Source organism: Ambystoma mexicanum, chromosome 4q (assembly GCF_040938575.1).
Source record: "Ambystoma mexicanum isolate Mex_15411 chromosome 4q, UKY_AmexF1_1, whole genome shotgun sequence".
NCBI lineage: Eukaryota > Metazoa > Chordata > Amphibia > Caudata > Ambystomatidae > Ambystoma > Ambystoma mexicanum.
In genome coordinates, this window is record NC_090928.1 from 1,104,879,235 (window position 1) to 1,104,907,174 (window position 27,940).

The following is a 27,940-nucleotide window of genomic DNA, read 5'->3' on the forward strand; positions in this document are numbered from 1 at the left end:
TTATTTTATTTCAGTTCTGGCTGCGTTTATTCGCCATTACTTTTTGTAAAGGTCTTTCTCATGTTTTACTCTGCGCGCCAAACTAGGTTTGGTTCCTTTGTTTGACGCCCTTTGGCGGGCTCCTGCACAGAAGCCCTCCTTAGGCACCTGAATGTCTGAGGGGGACAGGATGTGAGGGAGGGGTTTGAGACTCCCTGCACAGGGTCTCCTTGGAGACCTATGTCACACTCTGTATGATTGGCTGTGGTGACTGTCCCGCCAGGACAGCCACCCTGCTGTGGGATTGACAGCCAGGCTGTATGAATGGGGGAAAACTGTATAAAAAGCAGGTCCGTTGGGCTTGGAAGGCAGAGTCGCCACTGGATTGAGAGAACCGAAGAGAAGCTGACAGAAGAGGACCTCTACCACGACTGAACCTCCTAGTAAAGCCCTGCTGGGGGTCCGAATCTTCAAACTTCGACGACAGGGAAGATCTGCAAGGAATCTTCTCCCCTTGAGCTGGTGGGACCAACCAGTTCGCCAAACCCCAAGCCAGGCCTCCCTCCTCTGGTCGAATTTGCTGTGCACAGCTACAGTGAACCGGATAGCCAGGAGGATCGGACCCTGCTTGGGTTTTAAAGAGTGCACCTTTCATTCGCTGTTTTGCTCCGCTGCTGGTTTCCTCCCTGAGCAGTGCAGGACCCTCCAGTCTTCCTCCTTCTTGTCAGTCCGACAGTTGCTTCAGGAACCGTGAGCCTGCAGGATCTGCCAGGAACGTCTGCCTCAGCTACAGCATTCTTCCGCTCTAAAGGTACTGTGCTAACCCGGTTGTTCGTTTCGTCCAACCGCAGTGAAAGTGTTTTAAATCTTTCGCCAAACCGAGGGCTTGTCCTTCTCTACTCTTTAGAGTAACTTTTCCTCTGACCAACTTCATTTTGAACTCTTGGCAAAGACTTAACCACAAACTACTCTGAACTGTGTGATCCTCTGCAAAGTCTCTGGTCCATTGACTTTGGCTCAGGCCTCTTGATTTGATTTCCTCACCGTAGTTGCCTTTTCTAGATTGGCCTGCTTACTTACGTTTAATTTGTGCCTAACATTGTCTTTCCCTCCCTTTTAAATTGCTGGAGTGCCATTTTGCTCTCACTTCATTTTGAGCTTAACTTGTCCAGAATCGAATGGGTGTGGGGTAGTGTAATAAGAGTGTGATTTTTGACTGCTTTACTTTAGTGAATTGTTTTTATAAATGATGTGTTCATAAATGTATATTCTTTTACTCAGAAACCTTGAGTCAGTGTTAGCTTGAACCATAGTAAATTGCTGTCCCTTTGTGTAACTTCTGATACTGCTCACTTTACTCTTGAGATAAGTCCTGCTGCTCAGCCATCACTACCACTTTACTGTGTGGTACAGGCTTGTACCAAAGGTGAATTTGTACTGTCACTTGTAGTCTTAATTGTGTGTGGTGTTCCCAAAGGGTACTATGATTCTGCCTAACAATCTGTACATGTATAAACTAGCATAATATCTTCATCTGCTTCTGTGGCATAAGCTTCTTCACCTTGATCCCAAGATTTCACTTATCCTTGGTACTTTCTTGATGCCTTATAGAATATCTACATTCTATGGTCTCTGCATCTTTTCTGTGTGCGTCATCTTTCTCTGTATGACGTCACCATTCGTCTTTGCCATTTATCTGCTCTGCTTCTTCAGGAATCTCATTCAAATGGCCATCATATTGTCTTGTATGCAGGTACGGTTTTCTCAATGGGTACCTTGTCTCCCAGATTCTCTTAGGTACTGGTATTCTAATTGATACTGCACAGAATCCACACACTGCCCTTTGTTGGTTTAACTGTTCCGCATACGTGACATACCTTGGTACCCACTCTATAGGTAATAGGGGCGGGGCAGTTGGAGTAGGGGTACCTGGCTCCTCCTCTACACTGTGTTCACTTGTGGGTGTGCTGATAATGCCAGGGACATGTAAATACCTCTCGTCTAGTTGTTTATGTCCTTTCTTCTGCTTCTTATTTTTGCAATGCTTCTTGAAGTGATGTAATTTCTCTTGTTCACATGTAGAGTGGAGTATGGTGTTGTCATTGGAAAGGAGGAAGGTGTGTGGGATCTGCTCTGCGCTGATCAATGCATAACATTTAGTGGCTTATAGACTGTATGGGTGGTTGCCAGCTGGACAGAGAGAAGCTGGGAAAAGGGTATCCTGGTGTGTGTCCACTTGAATACATTTTCCCCTCTTGCTTGAAACTAGAAGGAATAAAGAGGAAGGGGGAGGATCTTCTGATATGATAATAGGGCTAGGACAGTGTCCATCTCATGGACACACAGTCAGAGTGGTCGCCAGAGCTACTGGCTTTCTAAAGGTGTTTGTTTGCTGAGAAGTCTTTACATGTCCCCTTAGACCAGTCTTTAATCGTTCGCATTGAGCACTTCATTTCTGCCTATGTCCAGCCCCCTCTGTGCCACCACCTCCCATCTCGCCACTGCACTAGAAGATGCTTGCCTCCCTGATTCAATCTATTCTTCTCTGACCCTCCCCCACTCTCCCTTTTCTAACTCTCCCTGCCTCAACCAGAGTCCTGTCATCTCACTCCTTTCTCTGTATGGCAATCTGGCCTATAGGCAAATGGAGAGAATTCACCACTGGTGCCTTCCCCTAAAAGGTGAGTCAGCACATGTTGCTCCCCCTGACATGTACTGACTCTTCCAGTGCCCTCTCAATCATTCAGGGCTATGTGCATGTTGGGAAATATCAGGATTTCCACATAGTCCACTCCACCTCTATTTACCTCTCCTGTTCCCCATCACTGGTCTGCAAGGGAAATAGGGAACTTTACCTCTGAGTGTCCTGTTGGACAATGCAGTGTCTTAAATCTGGTACCCTCTCTGACCTGGAAGAGACTTTTCCCCAGCCCTACCAGCCTCTCAAATGCACCTTTATACTGTACTATGAACGCGTCCAGTCCTGTAGCACTGGGAGACATCCCTCTCACTACTCCTCACCAACACTTCTGCTGTAAGGTAGTGTTGCTACTCTTGCTTTGTAAAATGCTCTGCAATAAAAGACTCAGCATTCCAAATTGGAACAATGTCCTTTGATGTGTTGCTTCCATGTCATATTTAAGAGATATTTTAACGGGCTAAGCATAAACTCCCTGATAGGTTTGACAAAAGGAATTAGCCCAGAATCCTATTCTCCACCCCATACAGTTTGTGTGTGCTACCATCCTGATGCTAACAGAGGGCACCTGTCACTCCCCACAGATGAGGGTCCACTCATGCTGCTTCCTCCCCGTAGGGATGTTCTTGATTCACCCCATTGGCAACTTTTGAGGGGCCATTACAGAAGTGAGGTTGCAGAGTTAAAGGAAGGGACTCAAAGCAGGAAGCAGGGCCACACCGTGGCTGGTTGCCGTTCTACATCATATCTTGCCCCAAATAGTCACAGAGTGAAGGATATAACTATTTCCCATTGGAAATTCAAGGCCATTGTTATGTGGGCTGCGCGGTAAGGCCCAAGCATCTATTTTGGCGTGCCTTCACTCTAATACAATATCCCTTAGAGGCCACTGCTTATTGTAGCTCTCTAAGCTCGTACAGCCGGAGCTGCAGTCCTAAGATTCTGGCAGAGTTTTGTTGACAAGATAAGGAAGTACGATGATAAGGGGATGAAAGAGAAAGGCTGGCATCATTGTAACGTGCCTCACCACTTCATGAGGCGAGGGTGGTGGAGATGGAGATGCAATGGCTTCTATTAGGGAAGCTATGGTTGCAAAGCATAGGGGAGGAATATACTTACATTAAAAATACCATAACGTTCTAGCAATTAGGGAGCTCAAAATGAACTTCCATTTGGGGAAATACAATCTTTAGAGCGTTGGTCATGCTGAATGCTTGCCAGGCGCCAATATACAATGAGTGATCTCTAGCAGTGGGAGAACAAGAAAGAGGAGGAGTCAGGGCACATTTGAGAGACGGGCCGGGGGACGAATCGGTGCAGAGGAAGAAACTGGTGTGGTCCAACTTTACTCAGCCTGAGCCCTTGAATCCTGCAGTGCTCTTCTTGAACTCTCTGCTAGGAGTTTAGCTTTGGTATGTTGTTGCTGACTACAACAGTGGTGCATGGGGCAGAAATAGGTATGGTCTGCTTGCGTTTGCCCTGAGCCTTTGACTCCTGCAGTGGTCTTCGTTAACTCTCCGGTTGGAGGATGTAACTATGTTATGCTGTTGCTGTCTACAACAGCCATCCAACCTTAAGCTGGGCCTGATCTCCCCTTTCCACCTTATCCTCAATCCCCTCCTCCCACTGGGCAGTTTCTGGGATTCCCTTAATACACCCTCTCCCGTCCCCCACACTCACAGGGGGTTTTATGTACTCACCACGCCAGGTTTTTCATTGTGTTCATTCTCCAATCTACTCTCCCCACTGTTTCATGTCCCAACCTTTTTTCTACATTATAAAGTACCCAACAAAGGGATTGCTACTGCCATGCTTTTTCCTATGTGCAGCATTTGTTTGTCAATACAAATACAAAATACATATGATATGATGTTGTTAATATGATATAATATGATAAATGGTTGGGCAAAAACATAAAAAAAACACAACAGTACTTATTTAGAACTCTTTTTCCCCCTAAAAGGATAGTGGAGAATGCTGTGGGAAGAGAGATGAAAACACAGGATGCTGCATGGATAGAATGGTAAACAATACAGTAAGCGAGAAAGTGATGTTTTCATAAACTTGACACATGTATTCCAGTTAATCTCTGTATGTTTCTCTTTTTCTTATCCAAGTCGCCTTTTACTGTTGTTTACTCTTTTTTGCTGACCTTCTGACTCTGTGTTGCTCTCCCTGCTGCCCTAGAAGGCCAAAGACTCCTCTACCACATTTTAGATCACCATAGCATACAACTTCCTCCACAGAGCTTGTACATTCGTTTCGTATAACATAGCCATGGTAAGAATAAGTGGTTACATGTCTTCCCCACGAAGCCATTGTCATGGGACATGGCATGGGAATGAAAGAAGTGGGGGCCAGAGGTGGTTACATGTCTCCCCCCCCCGAAGCCATTGTCACAGGAATTGGCATGGAAATGAAGGAAGTGGGGGCCGGTGGTAGGGTAAAGCAGGAAATGGGACATGAGGGGACACAGGAGAAAGGTAAGTTGGGGAGGGGGAGCAGGGACATGAGGATTGTTTCAAGGTGTGTTTTCAGGGGCTAGGGCTGTGCTAGGCAGAATGGGGGTGAAGTGGGGGACCCCCCTTCCATTCGAGGCAGAACACATATTCCACTGAAGGAGAGGAAGACCAAACAGATGTGAAAAAAACAGGTGTGGGATAGAGGGGCAACTCCATCAATGATGGGCGTTTGTGTGGTGCCAGGTCATGCACAAAGTAAGGATTGCACTGCAAATGTGGCGAAGTGACGAGCGCCAGGCAAGGAATGCCACAGTAAAAACATAGATCCCATGAAGTCAAACAAATATTTCTGTGAAAAAAGAAAGCTTTTAAAGATTGGAAACACATATGAAGTCATTTTTGCTATGACGGAACATAACAATAATGTGTATGTGAGGGAAGGCCCCTTAATTACTTTAACCCAAGCAGGCCCATCACCTGAGGAACATGTTTTGTTCATCAATGTATGTTTTGTACGTAAAGCAAGTTTATTGTTCAATTGTCTGGGGACGAGCTAGATGACGCTGATTCTCCCTGAAACACATAAGTTGACACATTATGTACATTTTTGCAACAGTTAAAACACTCCCATATATTGTATTACAATCCACCCCCACATGTGATTGGACCAAAACCTCTTCAAAGGAATCCCATCTTTCTCCAATTCCTACGTTCTCATTGGTAGACATTGGGCCTCATTACACGGACGGCGGTGGACCAAGGTGCTATTAGCACCTTGGTCCATGCCGATAAAATACTGGCACCGCCTTGGTGGAAAGGGGAATTACTGCCCTATTCCAAGGTTGGTGGGGCGGTAATTCCCCCTTCTCCCATTGCCCTTCCCCATTCCCATTTTTGCCCCATAGGGCATAATGGGAATGGGGATGGTGCTAATTACGGCACCGCAAATTGCAGTACCGTAATTAGCTGCCTGGTCCCTTTGCGGGTTGGTTTTTAACGCCTGCAAAAAGCATGCGTTAAAGTCTCCAACCCGCAAAGGGACCTTGTAGTAAGGCGGTAAGGGTTAACGGTCACCGGTACCATTAACGGTGACCGTTAACCCTTACCGCCGTCCGTGTAATGAGGCCCATAATCTTAACTACCATCTTCAGCTCATGTGTAAAACACACCTCCTTTTAGAATCTGTCAGTGGTAGGTCATGACATCATCAGACAGTTAGACATTTGTGTGCAAACATAATTCAATATCAGTAGCTAGTTGCCTAGGCCCTCTAACTCCAACTCTTAGTTGCACATGGAATGCATAAATACTTCAAGTGATATGAAGAAGGCTGAGTAAACAGGTACTCTTTGAACTAGCAATAACTATCTTATACCCCGGTTCACAAGCTCCATTGCAACATTATAATCTAAATAACTTCCATATCCTCACACGCAGCATCTCCTGAGAATCCAATTGAAACTCCTGGATTTCGATTATTTTAGCACTGAGTATTGATTCACCCCTTGTTTCAATGCTGGTCAAAAATAAAATAGCAACAACCCTCTGTCAACCTCCAATGCATTCAAGAGATTGTATCTGTTTTCTGTGATACTTATCAGACCATAAAAACCATGACCAGCTTCTTTAGGTGAGCTGACCATCGCTAAGCTCCAAGTTACTTATTTACTCTTCCTCTGGCCTCTGGAACTATGCAGAACTAGCTTCTCAAAGTCAACCCCTGACTGCCAATTTTTAATCTGTTTATAAAAAGACCACATCATGTAGATTCATAAATCCCCTTTATATGTTTTCTCAGTGTGCTTGCATGTTTTATAAATACTATCTTTCCTTTATAGTGGATTCTTCAGAACAGGCACTCTTTCGTGCATGCGCATTATAAAAACTCCTCATTGCCTGCTTCTGGGCACCCCATATCACATTATGCCCGAATCACGTTTATATGTCATTTGTTTATGTTTATGTGTTTATGTTTATTTATTTGTATAGCGCTCCAAACCCAGAGGCAGAAGGGCGCTTAAGGAAGACGGTTACATAGTGAGATATATACAGTTTCAATATACAGCAATTTACAGAGTTCACAAGCACAGTTGAGCAGACAGAGGTGTATATACATATCTGGGGGGTACGTGCTATTCTTTATTCAAGAGCCAGCCGATGACAGCGTTTCCTGAAGACCTGGAAGGACTCAATAGTTTTAATGTTGAGTGATAAAGTGTTCCAGAGTTGGGAGGCAAGTACTGTGAAGCTGTGATTTGGCAGTTTTAGCATTTGTCTTTCTATGCACGTGCAAAGCTAATATGTATCAATTTAACTAAAAAGTAACACTAAGTAACATATCCTATTCACATTTAACTCTACTGGATACATATGAAATTGCAAAATCACTCCCGGTTTGCTACACCCCAGTCATAAATATGGCACACACAACATGAACCCCTCTTGATCGTGGGTACGTTTGTTCTTTAAAATGATCTTCTTGGGGAATAAACCTACAATCACCCTTCACGCCAGTCTCAATATGAGTATACTCCTTTGCTGAACAAACACAACCTGTCCCCCCACCATTTTCACAATCTACCCGCTACTCCACACAATCATCACTACTTGGTGGAGGACACAAAACAGCTTCAGTCTGAGTACCCATGTGAGATGAAATGGCAGTGATTCTAGCTTTGGACAGGGTCACAGTCATCATGGCAACTGCTTTTGGTACCTGGGCAGAGCAACATCATAAATGCATTTGGCAAGAACAGAACATAAAACTAAAAAAGACAAAAATAGGTAAAATAATCTTCACAGCAAGGCTCATTCAAGACGGCACCCAGGAGAGAAGCATGTCTAACCACGAATCATTTGTAAATCCTGCCTCATTTTCCATGACAACTCCAAGCTTATGTAAGGCAGCAATGGTTTGTGACAAGGTACCATTCTCTGAGTCATTGGGAGGCCCAAATATGCAACAAGTGTTCCTAATTCTTTGAAACACACCCCATCCATAGCTGTCAGGATTTCAAGGATGTAACGGTTTTGCAAAGTTATGAGTCTCGGGGCATGCAGCTCTTATTTAATGGCACTGAACACTGACTCAGATGAATTAATAAATATAAGTTCATATCTGGTCACCTGGAGCCACTGGCATTTGCCATGGTTTGGAGGCAAGGTGCCTGGAGAGAAGCAAAAAAGATTTTGGTATGACTAAACAGTCGGTACTGCTCAGGAATGTCCATTAAGGCCTTTGACGATGCTGCTGAAAGGTAATTAGACAGATTGGTTTGTTGAAATTTATTTATTTATTTATCCATTTTATGTGCTTATAAAGTTCTGAAAGCCCACAGGTATCGGGGCGCATAACATAAAACATGAAGGTTATGAACAAGACTTATAATGCTCTAACCTAAGCAGGATGGGTGTCTGGGAACTTGGATTCTCTATTTAAAAATATGGGACTGAGGCTCTTTCTAAAGGCCCGATAACTTGGTTCAAGGTGGAGAGTTAAGGGTAGGTTATTCCAATTTTTTTGCTGCCAGGACCGAGAAGGCCCTACCTGAACCTGTTTCTCGGTTGTGAGGAGGAACTATGATCCTGCCTTGCACCTCCGATCTCAGTGAACGATTTGGGATCATCATAAGATTTTTTCTTGAGATATACCAGTGCATTGCCGTATAGGCACCTGTGCACCAATGTCAGGATTTTGAACTGGATCATATCTTCGATCTTAAGCCAATGCAGTGCTTTCCTTTCCATGTTAATGTGATCACTTTTCTTCATTCCCTTGCTTATGTGGACAGCGTTATTTTCCATGATCTGACATCTCTCTATGCAGATCTTAATGGCCCCGAGCATGAGAGAGTTTCCATAGTCCAATCGGGACAGAATGGTAGTCCTAGCGATTGTGGCAGTGTTATTCTCACTCAGCAACGGACGGATGGATCTAAGTAACCGGAGGTAGTACGAGTTATTCTTTTGTAGGAAATGAACCTGCGCCTCTGCTCCCATGGATGCCTCCATGACCATTCCAAGGGTTTTAACCTGCTCTGACACTTGTATGCATGTATCCTTGATGTAAAAGGATTCATAGTCTGACCCTAGCTTAGCTCGGGCTTGACGGGTACCGAAGATCATCATCTCCGTCTTTTTGCTGTTGAGGCAAATCCAGTTGCCCTCCATCCGATTCTCTATCATATTATACAGTGTGGAGATTTTGGTGCTATCCTCAAGGTAGTCACTCTCCAGCTCTACCACCAGTTGGGTATCATCGACGTAGTTTGAAAAAATGCACTGATGCTTTCCAGTAATTCCCAAAGGCAGCGCATGTACAGGTTGAAAAAAGAGGGGATGAGCTAGCCCCTTGTAGGACCCCATAACTGATATGGGATGCTTTGGAGAATTTACCCCCCCCCCCCAGTGGACTTTTGCCTCACAATCAGCTAAGAATGTCCACCATCCTAATGCTTCTTTGGAGCAGCCGGCCATTTTGTCCCAGACCATTTGTAATAATTGGTGGTCTACTAAATCAAATGCCGCGCTCAGGTTCAGGGGCATCAGTAGCCCTGTCTTGCCCTTATCAAGAAAACTAAGCATGTGTGTCTGTAAGATCAACATGGCGGTCTCCATACTGTGTGCAGTGCGGAAACCCTTCTGCTGGTCGTGCAAGATGGAATTAGCTTCGACATGCTTCTGGAGTTGAGCTGTTGCTATTTTGTCCAGGACCTTAGGCACGAAATTGCAATTGGTAATGTGGCGCAGATTGCTTGGGTCCTTGGGGTCTAAACCTGGTTTCTTGACGAGGGGAGTGATGCTAACTGCTTTTATGCACTTGAGCGCAGTGCCTTCTTTGAATGATGCAATTACTATTTTGGTCAGGACAGGTGAGAAGATCTCCTCTTTTTCCAATATGATTTTCGGGGGAATTATATTTTCAGAGCATGAGGTGGGATTAATGGTGGCCAGCACTCTGACCATCTCCTCTTCAGAGGTGGGATGGAAATGAAAATTAACTACTTCCCTCTGCCTGAGTTCCCCCAACAGATGTGGATTCCAATATGTTGGATGTTTCTCTGGCCGATACTATAGTATCCCTGGCTTTCTGAATTTTGGAAGCAAAAGCCATTTGCACCGACCCATAGTCTTCCTGTGTGGGTTTAACGGGGGGAGATAAGGCCTTAGGTTTCTCAATAAAGAATATTTCCTGGTTCCCGTCGTCAAACAAAGTCATTGGGTTTAATTGCGAGTCTGGCGGTAACCCTCCCAGTGCTACCATCGGGTTGCCGCTGGACTCGTAATATTTTACCGGCACCTGACTTCCCGGTGCAACCGTGCTATTACAAGTCTGGCAGCTGGGAAGTCAGGAGCTGGTAAAATGTAAGTCCCCATTTCCATGGAATCTGAAAGGACACTATGGGAGTGGGGACTCTGAAGCACTGACACTGTTGCTAATGGTGCTGATGCTTCCTTGAACAGTCTGCTTACCGTGGCCGCAGTGCCCGGCAGGGTCAGACCTGTTGGGCTCAACGGCCATGGCAGGCAGACACGTAGTCATGAGCTTACCAACACCCTTGTTTCTGGACTGGAAAACTTAGAATGAGTCCCATTGTTTTGTCCATATATGATGATGAAGGGGTCGCAAGGGGCACAGGGGACAAAGGGTGCACAGATGAAGCATTGGGCTTTGGAAGGGTCGGGACCAGATGTTCCTCAGGGATGATGAGAACTGGCACGTGGAGTGTAGCGAGACTGTACTCACCTCAGCAGGCTGGAGGTAACTGCCTATAGGAGTATGATCCACAAGTCCAGAAATTGTTCAAAAGGGCAGCCATACCTCCAGCTGAATCAGCGATGTGAAGCATGCAGCTGCAGTTCCTATTTGTGCCAAAGGGCTCTGTGCCTCAGCCTTAAAACACAGAGAAAAATTATTGTCTGTATCTGAACTGGGTTTTCTGGCTCTTTGAGCCATGTCAGATGCTGCAACTAGCTTTTCCACACACTCCCTCATTGTTGGTTTATTAGAGCAACCCCTTCTTCTGAGAATCCCTTCATTCCTCCAGCTCTGCAAGATTTCACCCCTTGCTCCGAGCGTTTTTTAAAAAAAAATAGCTCCTTCTAAATTCAATTGAACTCTTTGTATATACCGGACATTCTTCTGCCCTTTGCGATCTGCAGCTGAACATTCTTCATCGATAGGCAAAACCGATGCTGTAACTGATTGCCCTTTAAACATCCCTCAGACCCTGCACAATGCTAGGTTCACTAGACACAGTGTGTCTGTTACCTCTACTTCATTCAACACCCTAGCGGCACCAGAAGCATGGGGGATGAGAGAGCAGATGTAGGAATATCCTACTGATCTCTCTCTCTCAACCTTCCTCATATGGCTATACCATACATTATCCACTGGAAAACCATGTACGTGTGTTGTGGGATCTAGTTCATCATCCTCATTATCCAAAATATCAATATTAACACTTCTTTTTTCTCAGGACAATACATTGAGTGCTCTACAACTAGATACATTTGAACCTTCTACATTTACACGTGTTGCCAGATGCAAACATCTTAACAAGAGAACCACAACTATATAAACACACATTTTAACACACATTATACATTTCAATATTTCTTATTTTTCTAAATCAAAAAATTAAAGTCAAAGATTTTCATTTGCAACCACCTTTTCAACTGCAATGAACGGCAGATCCTTAGGGCATACTTAACTTTGTGCCTGCTCCTGTCCCGTTGGAGGGGTGACACAATCCCTTTGGGTATCAATGATATGGATCCATTTCTTGTTGTCCTCCATCGTCACAGCAGTCAGATTTGAGTAAATTGCACAGAGTGGCCCAAGGAAATGCCACTTGTTCCAGCGGCGTATGAAGGACTGGACAGAAATCCAATCTACCAGGAGTAGTTGTTGCTTGCTTTGAGGGTTGATTTCCTTGCCGTTTCCCCCTGTAGTCTGTTGGTGAGAAGACACAACCTGTCAAGATATAATCTTGAGACTTTTGGTTAAAGTTCTAAGGTACTCCCTAAGATCCTTGCCTAGCTCGTCTGCGGTCTTGTGTGTGTCTGATGCAGAGCATGCAGGTGAAAGAGGTGTGTGTAGCCTACACCCCGTCGCAATCTCATGGGGGCTCAATGATGGTCTTTCCCTGGCTGATTTCTCAAATAAAATAGTGCTAGGGGAAGACAGCTGTACCCAGACTTTTTCAACTCATTGAACACTTTCGCTAATCAGGCCTTAAGGACCCCATTTAGTCTCTCCACCATCCAGTTTGCCAGACTTAGCATCAGGATGTACACACGGACCAACCTCAAGCCACCGGGAAAATAAACAAACAACAATGAGGTACTGATAATTGTTGTACCTCATGATCATGTTCACAAAATCAATATGGAGCTCACTGAATTTCCCAGAGGGCCTTGGCAAGACTCCCCTTATGACCTCATGGTGTTTCTGGGATTGAATCCTTTGCAAACTACACAGTTTCCTATGAATCTAATTACCTGTTCCTGGAGGTTCGGTATAAACCCTTCTTCCAGGAGCTCTGCTGCAATTTGTTGCCAAGAGGTGTGTGACGGGTAATGTAGCTCTATGGGCATTACTACTTTCCCCGTCAACTCCTGTCTCCACAGCAAATCTATGGGTGAGAGGACATATCCTCTCTTTTTCCAGAGCTCCTGTTCTTCCCTAGGGGCTTTCCCTCGTAGCTCTATAATCTGAAGCACCAGGACTCTAGTGTATGGGGTTGACAACTGTACCTGCTGGAACATGGTTCTCATTTTCTGGGAATCTGAAAAATGTTAAGTACCCTGCTTCCTCTGCCACATCTACGTCATTGTTTCCAAGGGCTTTCAAATTAGTATGGTTGGTATGCGCAGCGCATTTAACTAAACCTGCTTCTGCTGACAAAGGTAACGCTTCATTTAGTCTGCATAGCAGTGAGCCTGCTGACCGGGGGTCCCATCACATCTCCTAAACCCTCTTCTCTGCCACATTGATAACCCTGAATGCACAGTGGCAGTGACATACGCAGAGTCAGAATGAATAGTGACTACCTGCCCTTTACTAATTTCTAGCACCTCTATAAGTGCCCTTAGTTTTGCCGTTTGGGTGCAGTAATGTGATGCCAACCGTCTCTTCAATCTGACCCGGTATTCCCCGTCCACAAAGACCACAATGGCTGCACCCGTATGCCTCTCACCAGTGTCCTGATTAATTATTGAAGACCCATCAACAAAAAAGTACCTCACCTCCCTCCAAGGCATCCTCTTTGACATTCAACCTCTCTTGCTTTTCCCCCTCATAAGTGGTACAGTCATGAAAAATATCAGGCTGTACTGGCTTGGCTGCAAATGTCGCAGGCTTGAGTAGGTAACACTGCACGTGATGTATTGATGCATTTGACAGAATTACCTCATACCTCGAAAAGTCAAAGTCGACTTGGATTTTTCTAAGATCGCAAAGACGGCATGCTCTACATACAGTGTCACTGAGTAACCCATAGTAATGGCTGAAGACGTTTGATTCGCAAAAGCCGGTGCCACTAATGCTTGCTCACAAGGGAACTATTCCTGCTTTACTGTGTCTACTAGTCCGCTGTAGTATGCTAAATGTTTGTGGCCTAGCAATGCTTGGTGGCTCAGGACCGCTGTCATCACCAGCTCATTCGAATCAGAAAACAAGTAGAATGGTTTCTTGTAATTCGGGGTCGGCAAGGACTGCGCATTTCTGATCTCCGCCTTGAGTTCCGGAAAGCAAGTTGTGATGAATCAACTTCCGGGGAAGCAGTGGTGGGACAGAGATCGTACAAAATGATGTAAAAGCATTAAAATAGCATACTATTGGAAAGTGCATGTGTTATCTCATCTTAAAAGCAGTTTGTTCCACCACTCCCAGGCTTTTCTTAACCATTCTACACAGCCCCATGCCACTGGGACAGTTTCAGCACACAACACAAAGATCAGGGCAGGTCTAACCTCACTAAAACCAGCATTTTTAAGCAAAGGTACAATAGTCCTTTTTCTTATATCCTGATCAGCTGGGCAAAACATTACAAAATTTAAAAGATCCTCCTCAGGCTACTCAGAGCACGGACAAACTGTAGAATGTTCCATATTTAGCCAATTCTTTGTGTCCTAAGCCATAAGGAGTTAAAGCGTGCCCCGGTCAAAGGCCAGAGGTCAGAGGGCCTATGGTTATGCAAGAGATATGGCTGGATGCCCCCTACACCAGAGATCAACATATGCTTTCTGTTAGCCTCAACCCTAAGCCCAGAGGTTCTCTGTTTGATGCAAGCATTGAATTAAACAGTTGTTTGTATGTTTACTGTAGACGATAACAAGAGAGCAGGACATCTGAGGTTCTGGGCATTCAACTGGGGAATACATTTGTAAATATAGGATAGCCATGGTATTTTAGATTTAAGCAGGCTGGTCGTCAAGGCTCTGATTATCATGTGTGTTAGAGTGGCTTTCGGGCTCGACCATATCGCCAGCCAGTGCGACAGAGGGGCCATCTGCCACTCATCGCCAATGTGGGAGCTTCCAAGTTCCATGTGTGTGGCAAAATTGGGTGCTGAGCACGGTAAGCCAAGCAGTTTTTTCTGGTAGGTGTTTTCTATGGTTTCAATTAGGGTAACTTTATCCATGCCCCACAGGGCAGCCCCATAGTTGGTAGCATCATTCATTTGAGCTCTGTACACCTCCAGCATCAGCTTGTTCGGTTGTCCTGAGCACATGTTCTGGAAACGAGAGAAACCCCCAGAGCCTGCCTCATTCTCCGACACTGCTTCTCTATATGACTGGACCCCTGCCAGTCTTCACTGAAGGTGACTCCAAGATACTCAAATCTATCTACCATGGGAATTAGTTCACTGCCAATCCACATTTTTCGCATCTTTAGTGATCTACCACCTCTACCCGAACAAACCATTACTGTGGATTTCTTGGAATTCACTGTTAGCTTGAGATTGGACATAAACAGAGTGTAGGCATCCACCAGATGTTGTAGGGCTATGGGGGTCCGAGCAATTAGAACCATATCATCTGCATAGCATAATACTGGGACCGGGAGCCCACCCACTTTAGTGAAGTCAGCATTAGTTTCCACCAGTGCCCGGTAAAGTCCGTTAATGTAAAGGGCAAAAAGCACTGGGGCAACCACGCATCCCTGGCGGACTCCCAGGTCCACTTAAAAAAAAACCTGTACATTGGCCTTGCTTCCCATGTCTCACACAGGCGGAGGTTTTTTCGTGAATAATCTGCAGCACCTTTACCAACTCCTCCTGGGAGTCCATGGACCTGAGCACACCCCACAACATGGCTCTATCCACCTTGTCAAATGCTGTGTTCAGGTCCATGAACGCCAGGTAAAGTGGTTCACCCCTAACAAAAATAGACAATGCTCCCACCAGATACACATTTAAGACTTGATCTCGGGTCCCCAAGCCTGGGCAAAAGCCATACTGGATATTTACAAGGACCTCTTTGTCAGAGATCTACTGTTCCAGGTGTTCCAAGACAGCACGACCAAAGATCTTAAATGAGGTGTCTAACAAGGAGATTGGCCTATATGATACAGGACTCCCTGGATTGCCTTTTTTAAAGATGGGGTAAATTATTGCTTGGTGCTACGAAGATAGATATTCGCCAAGTTCACGATAAGCATTGAAGCATTTAGTTAATAGGAGGGTCCACAAAACTGCCTCTTCCCTATAAAGGTCTGCTGGAATTGCATCTGAACCCAGCGCTCGGTTATGTACTTGCTTATTCACTGCCAATTGAACCTCCTTCGCCGTTAGGCATAGTGTAGTACAATGCCCCCCTTCAAAATTGTTAGAGGCCTCTGCCTTGTATAAGGAGCTAAAATGGTCAGACCAGGCTTCCACACTCACATTATTCTCTCTGTGTGTTCTTATTCCTTTGTAGACATGCCCATCTGCCACAAACTCTCAAAACTCTTTGGAGTTCCCTACCATTACGGCCTGAAGGAGTTCTTCCCATGCCTGTTCTTCTAAATGGTGTTTCCCGTTTGCCAATACAGTTTTATAGTTTGCGCGGGCACTAGTTATCTCACCTCTACTGCTGTCCCTTGCACGCAAGAGCCCCTTCAGTTTATTCTGGGCTGCACGGCAGGATTCATCAAACTAGCTTTGGATGTTAGGTCTCCCTGATTTGAAATCCTTCTGAAAGAGATCTGTTAGGGATTTGCAGATTTTGTGTGAGGCCAGAATGATTTCCCTTGGGTCCACATCCCTGGTTGCGTGAGCCGCCTTGGTCTGAGTAGCTGTTGGATCCATTTTAGCCCATTTCACTCTGCGCTTACAGAGGGGATTCATTTTGCAGTAATTCATGTGCGGTAAACTAACGTGTGACACCACAGATTGACCAACCCTTAGTACCAGGCGCAGGGGTAATGGTCACTGTGCAATTCTTCCAGGACCTGCAATTCCATATTTAGAGGCCAATCTTTTGCATAGATACAAAGGTAATTTATCGTAGATGTCCTTTGTGTACAGTGGAACGTGGGCTTCCCAGGTCGGTCCAAGCCAACTCAGCCATTTAGGGAGCGAATGCCCCAGTCCAAAAACCAACTGTTAAACTGGAGGCCTCTTACACATGCTTTTTCATCTATTAATTGGGGCGGAGCTATCCCATAGATGAACTCTTCAGCCGGGTCCACGATTTTGCTATTGATCCCTATGCCCAGTTTGGCATTAAAATCCCTGCACAGGATCAAGAGTGGGTTTTGGCTCCCTGTGGATATGCACTCTGATTCAATAAGGTCCTTCAGCGTCCCTGGATAACTTTTATTAAGGATGTGTGGGCTGTTGTAAAAATTCATTAGGATCAATTATCGTCCCTGATCGTCCCTGCTCGGGCTGCGCTCTGATACACTGTAGGGCCACGTTTTTGGTTTTCCTAACTGTTAACACAAGGTTGAGAGAGGACTTAAACAAAATTGCCATGCCCCCATAGCAGCAGCCTCTCCCACCCTTCTTGGCTGCAATACACTTTATGACATAACCATCCAGGGAGAATGGGGACAAAGCCCATCTTTCCTGCAGGAATATTACATCATATTGCCTCAGAGCTGACTATTTCATTCTTCGTCAGTTTGCTCACTGCGCCGGCTATGTTCCAAGACAGAAATTACATGGCTGTGCCTGGGGTGAAAACTACATGTTCACTGTTGTTATGCTGTTCTGTACAGCCCCGAGGGGACCCAGCCACACCTTGGCCCCCTTTGGGGCAGTGAGTCAGTCCAACTCCTCAATGTCCCCTAAGGGCTCAAAGCGATTTGCCAATCCTATGACACCCCTTCTTTCTCTTGCTTTAACCTCTCCCCTTCCTATCATAGCCTTTGACCCCCCCCCCATGCGTTGGGGTTCTCAGACTCACGCTGGGGCGTGAATGGGGCTAGTTGGGATGGATTGAAAGCAACTAGGGGGAAAAATGCACTATTTTGGACAGAGGATTTGCAAGACTCTGGGTTTAGGGAGGAAACTAGGTAATCCAACATGGCCGGGGCGGTCAAAGAGACTACCACGCAGTCCCCCTCTGCCCATTTAGTTTCCTTCCCCACCCAGGGCACCCTTCTTGCCATCAGGATGCCTCTCGGGTTGATCTTCACCCTGGCAGTCGCGTGTTAATCCATTGAGATGTTTTATTTATGGGGGGAGATTGTAGATTCTATGATAACCTGATCTAGAGGGGGCAAACCTATGATCACACCCACCAAGGGTGCTGCTTCCGGGGGTAGGTTAAAAGCTGCTTGTTGTGCAAACTGACCAGAGCTTTTACAGATTGTGTGGGACCCCACTGCAGAGGCCATTCTTAGGCCCTTAGTTCGCAGCCGTGCGCGACCCTGTGTGGGAGGCACATTCTGGTAGGTGTAGACAGGGACTGGTGGGATAGATGCCCAGGGCATCGATTCAGCTTTCCCTTTCATAGAGAGTGTTGACGGTATTTAGCAGCAGGGTGGCTGGGCTGGGCTTGTTCACACTGGCCTTGTTACCACAGGACTATTTCTCACTTCCACCATACCTTTAACTTCCAGAATATCTTTTTAGCCCCCTGATTAAATCATCTATGATACAGAGTGACATGCTCATGGAATGTTTCGGGGAAGTGATTCTAGAGAGGACAGGTTCCGGCCTTTCATCCAGTACTTTCTCCAATATTTTGAAATCAATGGAGGCTGAGTTCAGTGAATCATTTACAGAGATGAACTCCAATGGGTTCTGCTCTGTTCCACTCACCTCCCCTGTTGGGGGTCTCCCTCCCTCCTTTTTGAGTTGCAAGCCCAAAGAGCCGTTCCCCACAGTGGAGTTCCTTACTACTTCACTGGCAATAAGACTGCCATTGAGGCACTGATATAAACTTGGGGGGCTAGTGCTTGGAGAGGGAAGGGGGGGCATTATAGTTTCACGATCAGTGGAGTGAAGAATAGCAACCTCAATTGCCCTTGCAGTGTGCTGGATGCGTTCGTCTAGTTTGCCAGCCATTTGTTTCAGATAGTCGTTTAAGGATGGTTGGTTTGGGGGCAACTGACCATTTTTACCGTTCTTCAGTTTGGTGGCAGCAATACTGCGGTCGGGGCCGCCAGAGCCAGCTACTATGCTGGATTTACCTTTTTTTTGTTTTATTGGCCAATAGAGGTGGATCCTTATCTTTGCGCTTAGACATGGGGCACCGTGTTAATCAACCAGAGTGCCAAATAAGGTGCAATACAATGTGATGCAAGTAAAATAGAAAGAAACAACCAGCCAAAAACTCACCCTAAACAACTTTACTTAGCTTTGCTTAGCTTGGCTTGGAGACACTGGTGCGGTGGAAGGATAAAATACATGCAAAATAAGAACCAATAAACACAATGCAAGGGAAAGTTGTCCAGGAGTTGTTAAACACAGGCTATGTTGAAGAATAATAAACAAAAGGGTGCAGCAGCTAGCAGTCGCTGCACACTACAATAATCCCCCAAGCCATGCAATAAGGGGAGAGAAACCTTGCAGCCCCTCAGCCTGATTAGAAGACAAACACACAAGCTTCCAGAAACAACAGCCAAGTTAACAATAGATCCAAAGCTTCATGCAGTTGTCAGGCAAAAATTAAATACTGCCAATAGCGTTAGTATTAAGAAGGTGTTCAGGATAACATGTACACAAATAAAACAAGCTCAGAGGTCAGGGCACGCCCGACGGCTCAAAGAGCTGCCAGAGTCCGTCTCCCCCCTGTCTCTCAGGCTTCACAAGGAGCTGTAGTAGGACGCAGTGGGCAGCAAACGTAAAAAAAAAGCTGCAACAGACAGTTGAAAAGCAGCAGAAAATGACCAGGGATGCAGCAAATAGGAGTTGCAACCTGCTACAATAGAGCCCCAAACCAGGTAATGAGGGGAGAGAAGCCTCGCAGCCCCTCAACTTGGCAAGATGACAAACAAGCAGTCTTTCAAAAACAGCTGCCAGAGTAACAAGGAGTCTAATGTTTCATGCAGTTTGCGGAAGGGAATTATATAATACCATTAACATTAACGGTGAGTGTCCAATCAAACAATTTCTGAGGACAGGGCATACCCGACGGCTCGGGGAGCTGCCAGAGTCCACCTCTTCCTGCATGTCCCTCGGGCTTCAGAGGGAGTTTTAACAGTTGGCTGTAACGGAGACAGAATACATGCAAAGGCACCAAATTAAGCTGAGCGGAGCAGTGCTGGGTCACGTCCGTGTGGTGTTAGCAATGAATCATGAATTGACTGTAGGGACAGTAGGGGTACGCCACGGTATAGTTTGGACAGAAAAGCCAGGTGAAAGTTAAGAGATACTCTACAGGAACACTTACAGCTCGTCGTCCATCAGAGGCCGGCTTCTGCTGCAATCGGTGCCTCTCGCAGTGCCCCAGCTCCACTTCCAGTCATATCATTAATTAGGTAGTTAACCCAGGCAAGCTGGTCGGTCCTCCAGCAACCTTGGGACACCCTCGGGTGGCAATTTCAAGCTGTGAGCACTGTGTGTGCTAGTAGTTAGAAAGTGTGCTCTGCTACACTGCGTTCTACGTGGACTGTGCAGACTGCAAGGTACTCTGCCTGGACTACACCACGCTCCGCTGTGAATGTTTGGTGTTAGTGTACAGGCTCCACCTCCCAATGCACAAACACTGTAGAGAGACTCCCCTATAGTGCATCACTGTCAGCTGCTGCAAGAGAAAAATAAGAAGCAGGAAGATGCTAGGAAACTTGAGGAAGCTAAGTTAGTTCAGAAGAAATTGTCAAAGTACGCCATAGAAGGAGTGGTACTGACAAGCAGAGAACGGGTTCACGCAGCAAGGCAAAGTAATAGGTTTCAGAGGAAGCAGTGTTTTCCACAATAATCAGGGTTGCTTTCAAAATAACCAAGGCAGGTTTCAGAATGTTCAGATTGATAACCAAAATGTGCAAGAAGGTTTTAATCAAGGGGGGCTAGTTAGAAGAGCCACTCCTGTTTGTTGGACATGTGGAATGACAGGGCACATCACGCAAATATGTGGGAGCCAAGGGTATGCACAGAATGGGCAAATCTCAAGACGGGGGACAGCTTATCCTCCAGCATATAGCTCACAGGCTAGGGATGGGTTCACCAAACATCAAACAGCAAGCACCATTGAATCTGCTGCAAGGACAGTCACAGGATGCACCCATGCAGATACAGCAAAGCACAAACACTGGACAGTTGCTGACACCTAGAGTAGGGGGTGTCAATGTAGTGGGAGGAAGTCCTTTTACGGGAACAGTGATAAGCATGTATCCACAATAGGACAGCTCATAGGGTGACTTGATGTGTTCAGTACTATCGGTGACACCAGATCCTCAAGAGGAACCAAGGGTTGATGTTACCATAGGAGGCAAATCTTTTTCTTTTTTAGTAGACACTGGGACAACTCGCTCATGTATACGAGAGGGAAAACATCCGCTATCAGGAAATGCCATGAATGTGCAAGGTTTCCCTGGAGCTACAAGCAGAGTTCATTTTACTAATGAATTACCAGTCTCCATAGGAGAGTGTGATATGTCTGTTGCATTATTGTATTCAAGGCAGACACCGGTTAATATTCTGGGCTGAGATTTAATGACAAAGTTAAATATGACAATTTCCTTCACTGATGAAGGCATAGTGTGTTCCACTCCAGGGATACATTATTTGAACATGGGCAAATTTAGAATGGCATTTACAGGGCAAATTACTCCTTGATGAATGCCATTAGAGCCATAAGTCTTTCTTTATGGGGTACACATTCTGTTGACATGGCTATCCAGTTTAGTGGGAAAGATTATGAGGATACCTGATAAGTTGCTGTTTAGACCACAGGTACATATGGACGAAGAGGGGGAACAAACTATTCTCTTAGAATTACATGCAGCCATAGTGCGAGGGGAATTGGCCATACTCGATCGAAGGAACCGATGACGAGGGCAGGTCATGGAGAACATTGGTTGCCATTGGGGAAGGGTATAGATTGACCATCGTCACAGACGAAGATATGTTTAGAGATGATCCATCAGATGATGAAGTAGTATTCGAAATGAGTATTACATATTGGATCAGAATAGAGAGAAAGGAGGTCCCACAGCGAATGATGATAGTGAGGCAGCACCCAGCATTTTTTGATGAAGCCATGGAACAAATGCCAACCTCTTTATGCACTACGGGCCTCTATTACATAGGCCTATTGAAGGGGGTGGAGAAATTAAGTTTAAGCTGAAACAAGAAGCAATTTTACCTCGAGCAAGACAATACCACATGTCTCGAGAGGCAGATGATGGTATTTTTAAGACTATATCAGCCATGATGGAACAGGGTATCCTAGTGATGTCAGAGTTACTGTGTAACACGGCTGTATACCCTGTGAAGAAATCAAAGGGAGGGGCTTGGAGACTAATCTAGGACATGAGGCCAATTAATCAGATTGTAGAAGCAGAATTTCCTTTAGTTCCAAATCCTGCAACGATTTTATGTAGTATCCCTACAGAGGCATGTTATTTCACAGTGATTGACTTGAAAAATGTGTTTTTCTCAATCCTGTTGCATAAGGACTCCCAAGATGTTATGTCATTCACGTTTCAGCAGATTAAGCTGAAGAGTACTCATTTGCTCCAATGGTACTGTGAGTCTCCACCAATTTTTAATAGGATCCTGCAGATGAAATATTGATTTGCAAAGTGTTGTGCTGCAATATGTAGATGACATTGTAGTTTGTAGCACAACAGAAGATGAGTGCAGGCAAGATTTGATTCAGTTGATGATTATCCTATCACATAAGGGATATAAAGTAGACAAGGAAAAATTGCAATATTGTCCGGAAGAGGTGTTGTACATAGGCTAGTTTATTTCACATGAGGGAGAGAAGGTCACACCTGAGAGGGCAGAGGAGATTATGAAAACACCAAAACCACACACGATAAGCAAATGTAGCATTTTCTAGAATTGTGTAACTCTGTTAGAGCATGGGTATTTCATTATAGTTCATATACAAAAACCCTTTTACAGGCTTTAAGGAAAGCACAGGTAAAAAAGGAAAAAATAGAATGGTCTGAGGAAATGGAGGAAGGGTTTGAAGAATTGAAAAAAGCAATTTGTACAGCTCCAGTCTTAGGAATTTCCTGATTATTCTGAGGAGCTCTTCCTGTTTTCACATACGAATGGGACAGTTATGACAGCAGTGCTTACACAGAGGACCACACAGGGTATAAACACCTGGCATATTATAATGGGATTTTAGATCCAGTTATGAGAGGACACTTTCCTTGCGATCAATCGCTGGCAGCAGCCACGTTGGCCATTGAGAAGTCTACATGCATTGTGATAGGGTGCTCCGTGATTTCTTTGTTGAGCATACTTTGTTTGCTGTTTTGGAGAAACCTAAGGGTACACTGACATCCCAGAGAGATTCTACATATGAAGTAAACTGTCAAACTCAGCCATAAAAATAGTCAGGTGTAAAATAGTGAACCCTGCCACTAATATAGCCGAACCTGTGGCAGCGGATGAGCATGTACATGATTGCTCAAACTGTGACGAGTATTATGGTGAGATTCCAAGATTACAGGTGAATGCTCTAGCAGGAGGGGAGGTTCTCTTTATTGATGGGTCTTCAGAAATTGATCAAACTGATGGAGAAAGGCATTCAGTTTCTGCCATAGTAAGGCACATAGCAAATATAGAATTTGAAGTGGTAACAAGTGCAAGACTACCGTCTCACTTTTCAGCACAAGCTGCAGAATTGGTGGCACTTATTGCAGCGCTCGAAGGACATGAAGAGCAGAAAGTGATGGTGTACAGTGACTCTACCTATGTGACATCAACCGTACATGCAGGGCTAGCGCATTGGTAAAGGAGGGGCTACCTCCGATCGAACGGCACTCCAGTGCAACACGCAGCATTATTGGACAGGCTTATTAAGGCACTACAACTCCCAGTAGCCATTGCAATAGTTAAATGTGCAGCACATACTAAGAGAACTGATTTTATTTCACGCGGGAACAAAGCTATGTAGAGGCCAAAAGGGTTGCATATTCACCTGATATTTCAAGTTTTGATACTCCAGATGTGAAAGAAAAAGTGGTCACGATTATGATTATAAATGAAGGATTTAATCATTTATCTAGAACACAGTTGATGGAGGTTCAAGGCAGTGCTCCTCTGGAAGAGCAAGAATTATGGAAACAGGGGGTGTTCTTTATCTCCCTCTGAAGCATTGTGGCGACAGGACAGCACTGGGAAGCTGATGATGCCTGTAGCCTTATTAAGGGTAGCGCTAGAACAGCTACACTACCCCGTGCATGTAACTAGGGAAAGCCTCACAGCAACTATTGTGGAGAATTGGTTCAAACTGAACCTCATAGAACACGTTGCCTTTTATGTAGTAAATTGCATCATATGTCAAAAGTTTACCGCTGAGCACACACTGCGAATAATCTGAGGTTGATTCCTCGACCGAATGTTCCTTTTAAGCATTTATATATCGATTATGTCGATATGCTGCAAGTATGTAGTGGATATAGGTATATGATAGGATAGTGGTGGTGTGCCCCTTTTCGAGATTGATTGACGTCGGTCCATGTACACACCCTCATGCCATTTGCGCTGTGAAGTTTTTAGTCCGAGAAGTCTTTCCTAGATGGGGAGTATGTGAGGTGCTGAGATCCGACAATGGGCCCCATTTGGTTAATGAATTGTTTGAACAGAGTAGCCTGTTGCTTAGTATAAAACACACATTTTCTTCTGCTTATCACCCGCAAGTGAACAGGATATGTGAGAGACTCAACAGTCTTCTCAAGGAAAGAATCGCTATACTCAAATTCACATTGAAGAAGGGATGGCTGTACCTCCTACCCATTGCATTATATGCATTAAGGAATCAGCCTGGGTCATCCCACTATCTCACACCCTACAAGTTAGTAACAAGAAGGTGAATGGGAAGGCTTCTGTCACCTCCATTGAGGAGTACAAGTGATGCCCAGGCAACTACAGAATTGTTAGGAAAGGAGCTACATGCATATTTGACATGTAAGACCGCTAGTATCTCTGTCTTTTCAGATCAACTCAAGTGTAAAGGGTGCTAGTCTCAGGACACAGATGAAGACCATCCAGCAACCGGATGTGAAAAATTTGTATCTGTACCCAAGTTGTTTATTGGAGACCCTGTTTTAGTACGCAACTTCACAAGGAAGAGGCCCAAGCCCCATTTCAGTGGACCATTCATTGTGGAGAATGTTACTCCATCTGCAGTAAAAGTTCAAGAAAGACAAGCCTGGATTCACCTGGGCGATGTGAAGCCGTATGCTGGTGAGACTGTCAAACCCCCACTCGTTCACAAGACAAGAAGTAGTAGTTCAGCACGTGCAGACTCGATCGATGACAAGGAAGAAGGACGCTAAGATAGCTGATTAAATAAATTCATTTGGACTCTGGCTTACCCGGAGACTCTTTATGGATATTTTAGCATGAGTGTAGAAGTATTTGTTCTTGAGCCACAGGAATTCTTAATTTGGGAAGTGCTGATGTGCTAAAAATGCCAGATCTTGATTTTATATACGAGGAATGTAAAAGGGAGCAGTTCCCTGATTCGTTCCTCATTGAATTTGTCTTTGATTAGACCCCATGGTTCTATCTGATGTCGATATCGATAGGCTCCTTCTTGCTTTTATTATTTAATACTCTGAGCTTACCCTGCTCTTGTTGGGTGTAGCACTGACATAAATACTTTTCTGCAGAATGGCCCAGCGATTATAAGATTGCTTGCAGCGATAATTGAGCAGATATTGCAGCTACCTGAACATCTAACAAGGCTGCCTGATTAAACAGGTTTTTCCTTCCTTAAAAGTAGTACACAGGCACGATGTGGACTGATGAGAATAATGCAGTTCTAGAAAGTGAGCAAATTTGATGATGTGTGAAGAGGCACCAATGGTGGGGTCTAATGTATTGATACATAATATATGCGTGTTTAGCATTTATTGTTGTTTTTCAGTTTTTGCTGATCCACACTGCTTATCTTGTTTTACTAGCAAGGTAGGAGTCTCTCTGATCCTCCTCACTCCAGTTACGTATGCAGAAGTATCAGTTGCAAAGAGACCCAGACCATATCTGATTATCCTTACACCAGTAACACATGTATGATCACCTATTTAACTGACAAGTGTTCCTATGATTCTCCCTGCAGGAAGGATGTATACTGATGTATTCCATGAGCTTCTTATAAAAACTCATTTTGCATGAAAGAGACCTAAAATGACTATGAGCTGAATAATTATCTAGACAGTAGAGCACATTTGGGGAATAACATGTGGTATTAGCACATGAAAGAGGTAGGAAAGAGAACCTCTGAGGAGAGTTGCAATGTTTGCGCTCTCCTACCTTATGCTATGGGGAAATCCAAGATGTTCATAGCTATAGAAGTAAATGTCCAAACAGCTCATTGCTTGACTCATCTTGCTCTCTGCCATACAGGAGGTCCATTTCAGGGTCGCAGAGCATCTTTGGTATGGGCGACTGAATGGACAGCTCCATAAGAAGATGATGACATACAAGATTTTAAGACAAGAGAAAGACCACACACCAGAGATCATGTGATCAGATACGAGCAGCCTGGAATGAAAGGAGCAGTAATTAGAGGGAAGATAAACAAGAAGCTCATCTGCAGAGGAAAAACTGATTAAGAAATAAGAAGATGTAAGGAGAGAGGTCAGATGCAGATCTGGGGAACAGTACTTTCTCCAGATGGCTGGGAAGTAGGCATAGTTGTATGCAGAGCTGTGGCAGTAACAGGGTATCACAAACCAGTTATACATCGTGTGGAGAAAGAATGCAAACCTCTCTGGCCGAAGCTTACAAAGTTGCTGACATGGGTCGAAGATAAAGGAGGCCCACTGCATAAAGTGCCTCTGACCAGTGCAGAGCTATGCTTCAGAAACAATGGCACAAGAAAAACTGGAGAGAATCAGCAATGTGGTTACATTTTCAATGTACCAGGAATGAAGGATGGACAAGTAGTGATAATAGACCACTACTGGGCCTGTGGATCCAGAGCATACATGAATCTGCCCAGAGATTGGGGAGGACTGTGTTCTATAGTACTTGTTAATGTTCCAGCACTAGTAATACCAAAGAGTGACCTGAACACTTGAGAATTTCCAAAAGCAGATGCTCTTTAATGACATTTCGTATGAAGATAGATTGTTCAGCCAGACCTCACCAATATTCACAACATTCTTCATGCCAGGGATCCAGATGAATAAACCATGCCAAATTAAGTAATTTCTCTTCAGCGATGATCTTGGTTGCAAACTAATCTGCCGCACCTGATTTTTTAAGAACAGTTGGCCACTTACAAGGCAATCTTCTCTAGAACAATAATTATCACCTTTTTGAAGGGGAAAACATTTGTTCCTTTCACAACTGCGCCAGCAGGGGTCGTTACAAACCATGCCTGATTAAGCAATGTCCCTCTAGCCTAGACCCATTGGCAATTGCACCATTGCATCATTGTTCTGATGCATAGACGACCAGTAATAAGCCATTCTTATTTATACCTTCAGTCAACACTGTGACTTGCAATACACAGAGCGATCCAGTTGTTCCTGAAGACAGGCCAGTAACATGGCACGAAATGTAAAATACTAACAATGTTCACCACTAGGTGAGCACCTGAGGCTCACAACCTTGCACAATCGTGTGTCTTTCAGAACACACCTAATTTAAAACTGCACTTTCAGGACCTTGTTCTAACAACAGCCCTGGACCAGGTAATCCAATAACTACTACTGCCTGGCACACTAATAAGCCACTAATAGATTAGTAATGTGAAAAAAACAAGGTACATCAAGCCCTTGTTTCCTCTCTGTGCAGCAGCCACCAGAGCCAAAATGTGCAATACATTATTGTACAGATGACAGTCCTTTCAAATTTCCAGCCCAAGACACAAAGAAGAAATGTTATGTAGGTAACAACCTCCCGATACCAGAGCCCACTTTTACGGCTTTTTTTGTTGATCCCATTTGCATTAGACACATTTTTCCGACACAATTTTGTATCTGTTTTCATTGTAGATCACAATAACGTGTTTTGGTAACAATGTTACACTGCTTTTAGCTCCAGTGTCCTCAGGAAGGCTCGGATGACATTTTAAATTGTGTTAAACAGAAACCTTTCTTTGATACCACTGTACTGGAAACACGCAAAAGTGTTGACAGAAGAAATGCGCTGTTACTGTTTGCAGCACACACAATCACTCTGTTACTAACCTCAATTGAGAGTTAAAACTGTCATATGTTTGT

The 27,940-nt window shown here is 44.7% G+C and overlaps 1 protein-coding gene across 2 annotated transcripts in view; it reads left to right on the forward strand.

Annotated features, from left to right (window-relative positions):
* LOC138468214 (xanthine dehydrogenase/oxidase-like) overlaps positions 1–27,940 on the forward strand; it is a 1,072,878-nt gene that overhangs the window by 352,843 nt on the left and 692,095 nt on the right. The window contains exon 7 of one of the 2 annotated variants that reach the window (XM_069608673.1): positions 4,641–4,712. In XM_069608673.1, the coding sequence (XP_069464774.1) occupies positions 4,641–4,712 (72 nt within the window). The remainder of the gene's footprint in view (positions 1–4,640; positions 4,713–27,940) is intronic. The other variant, XM_069608674.1, reaches the window with a different exon arrangement.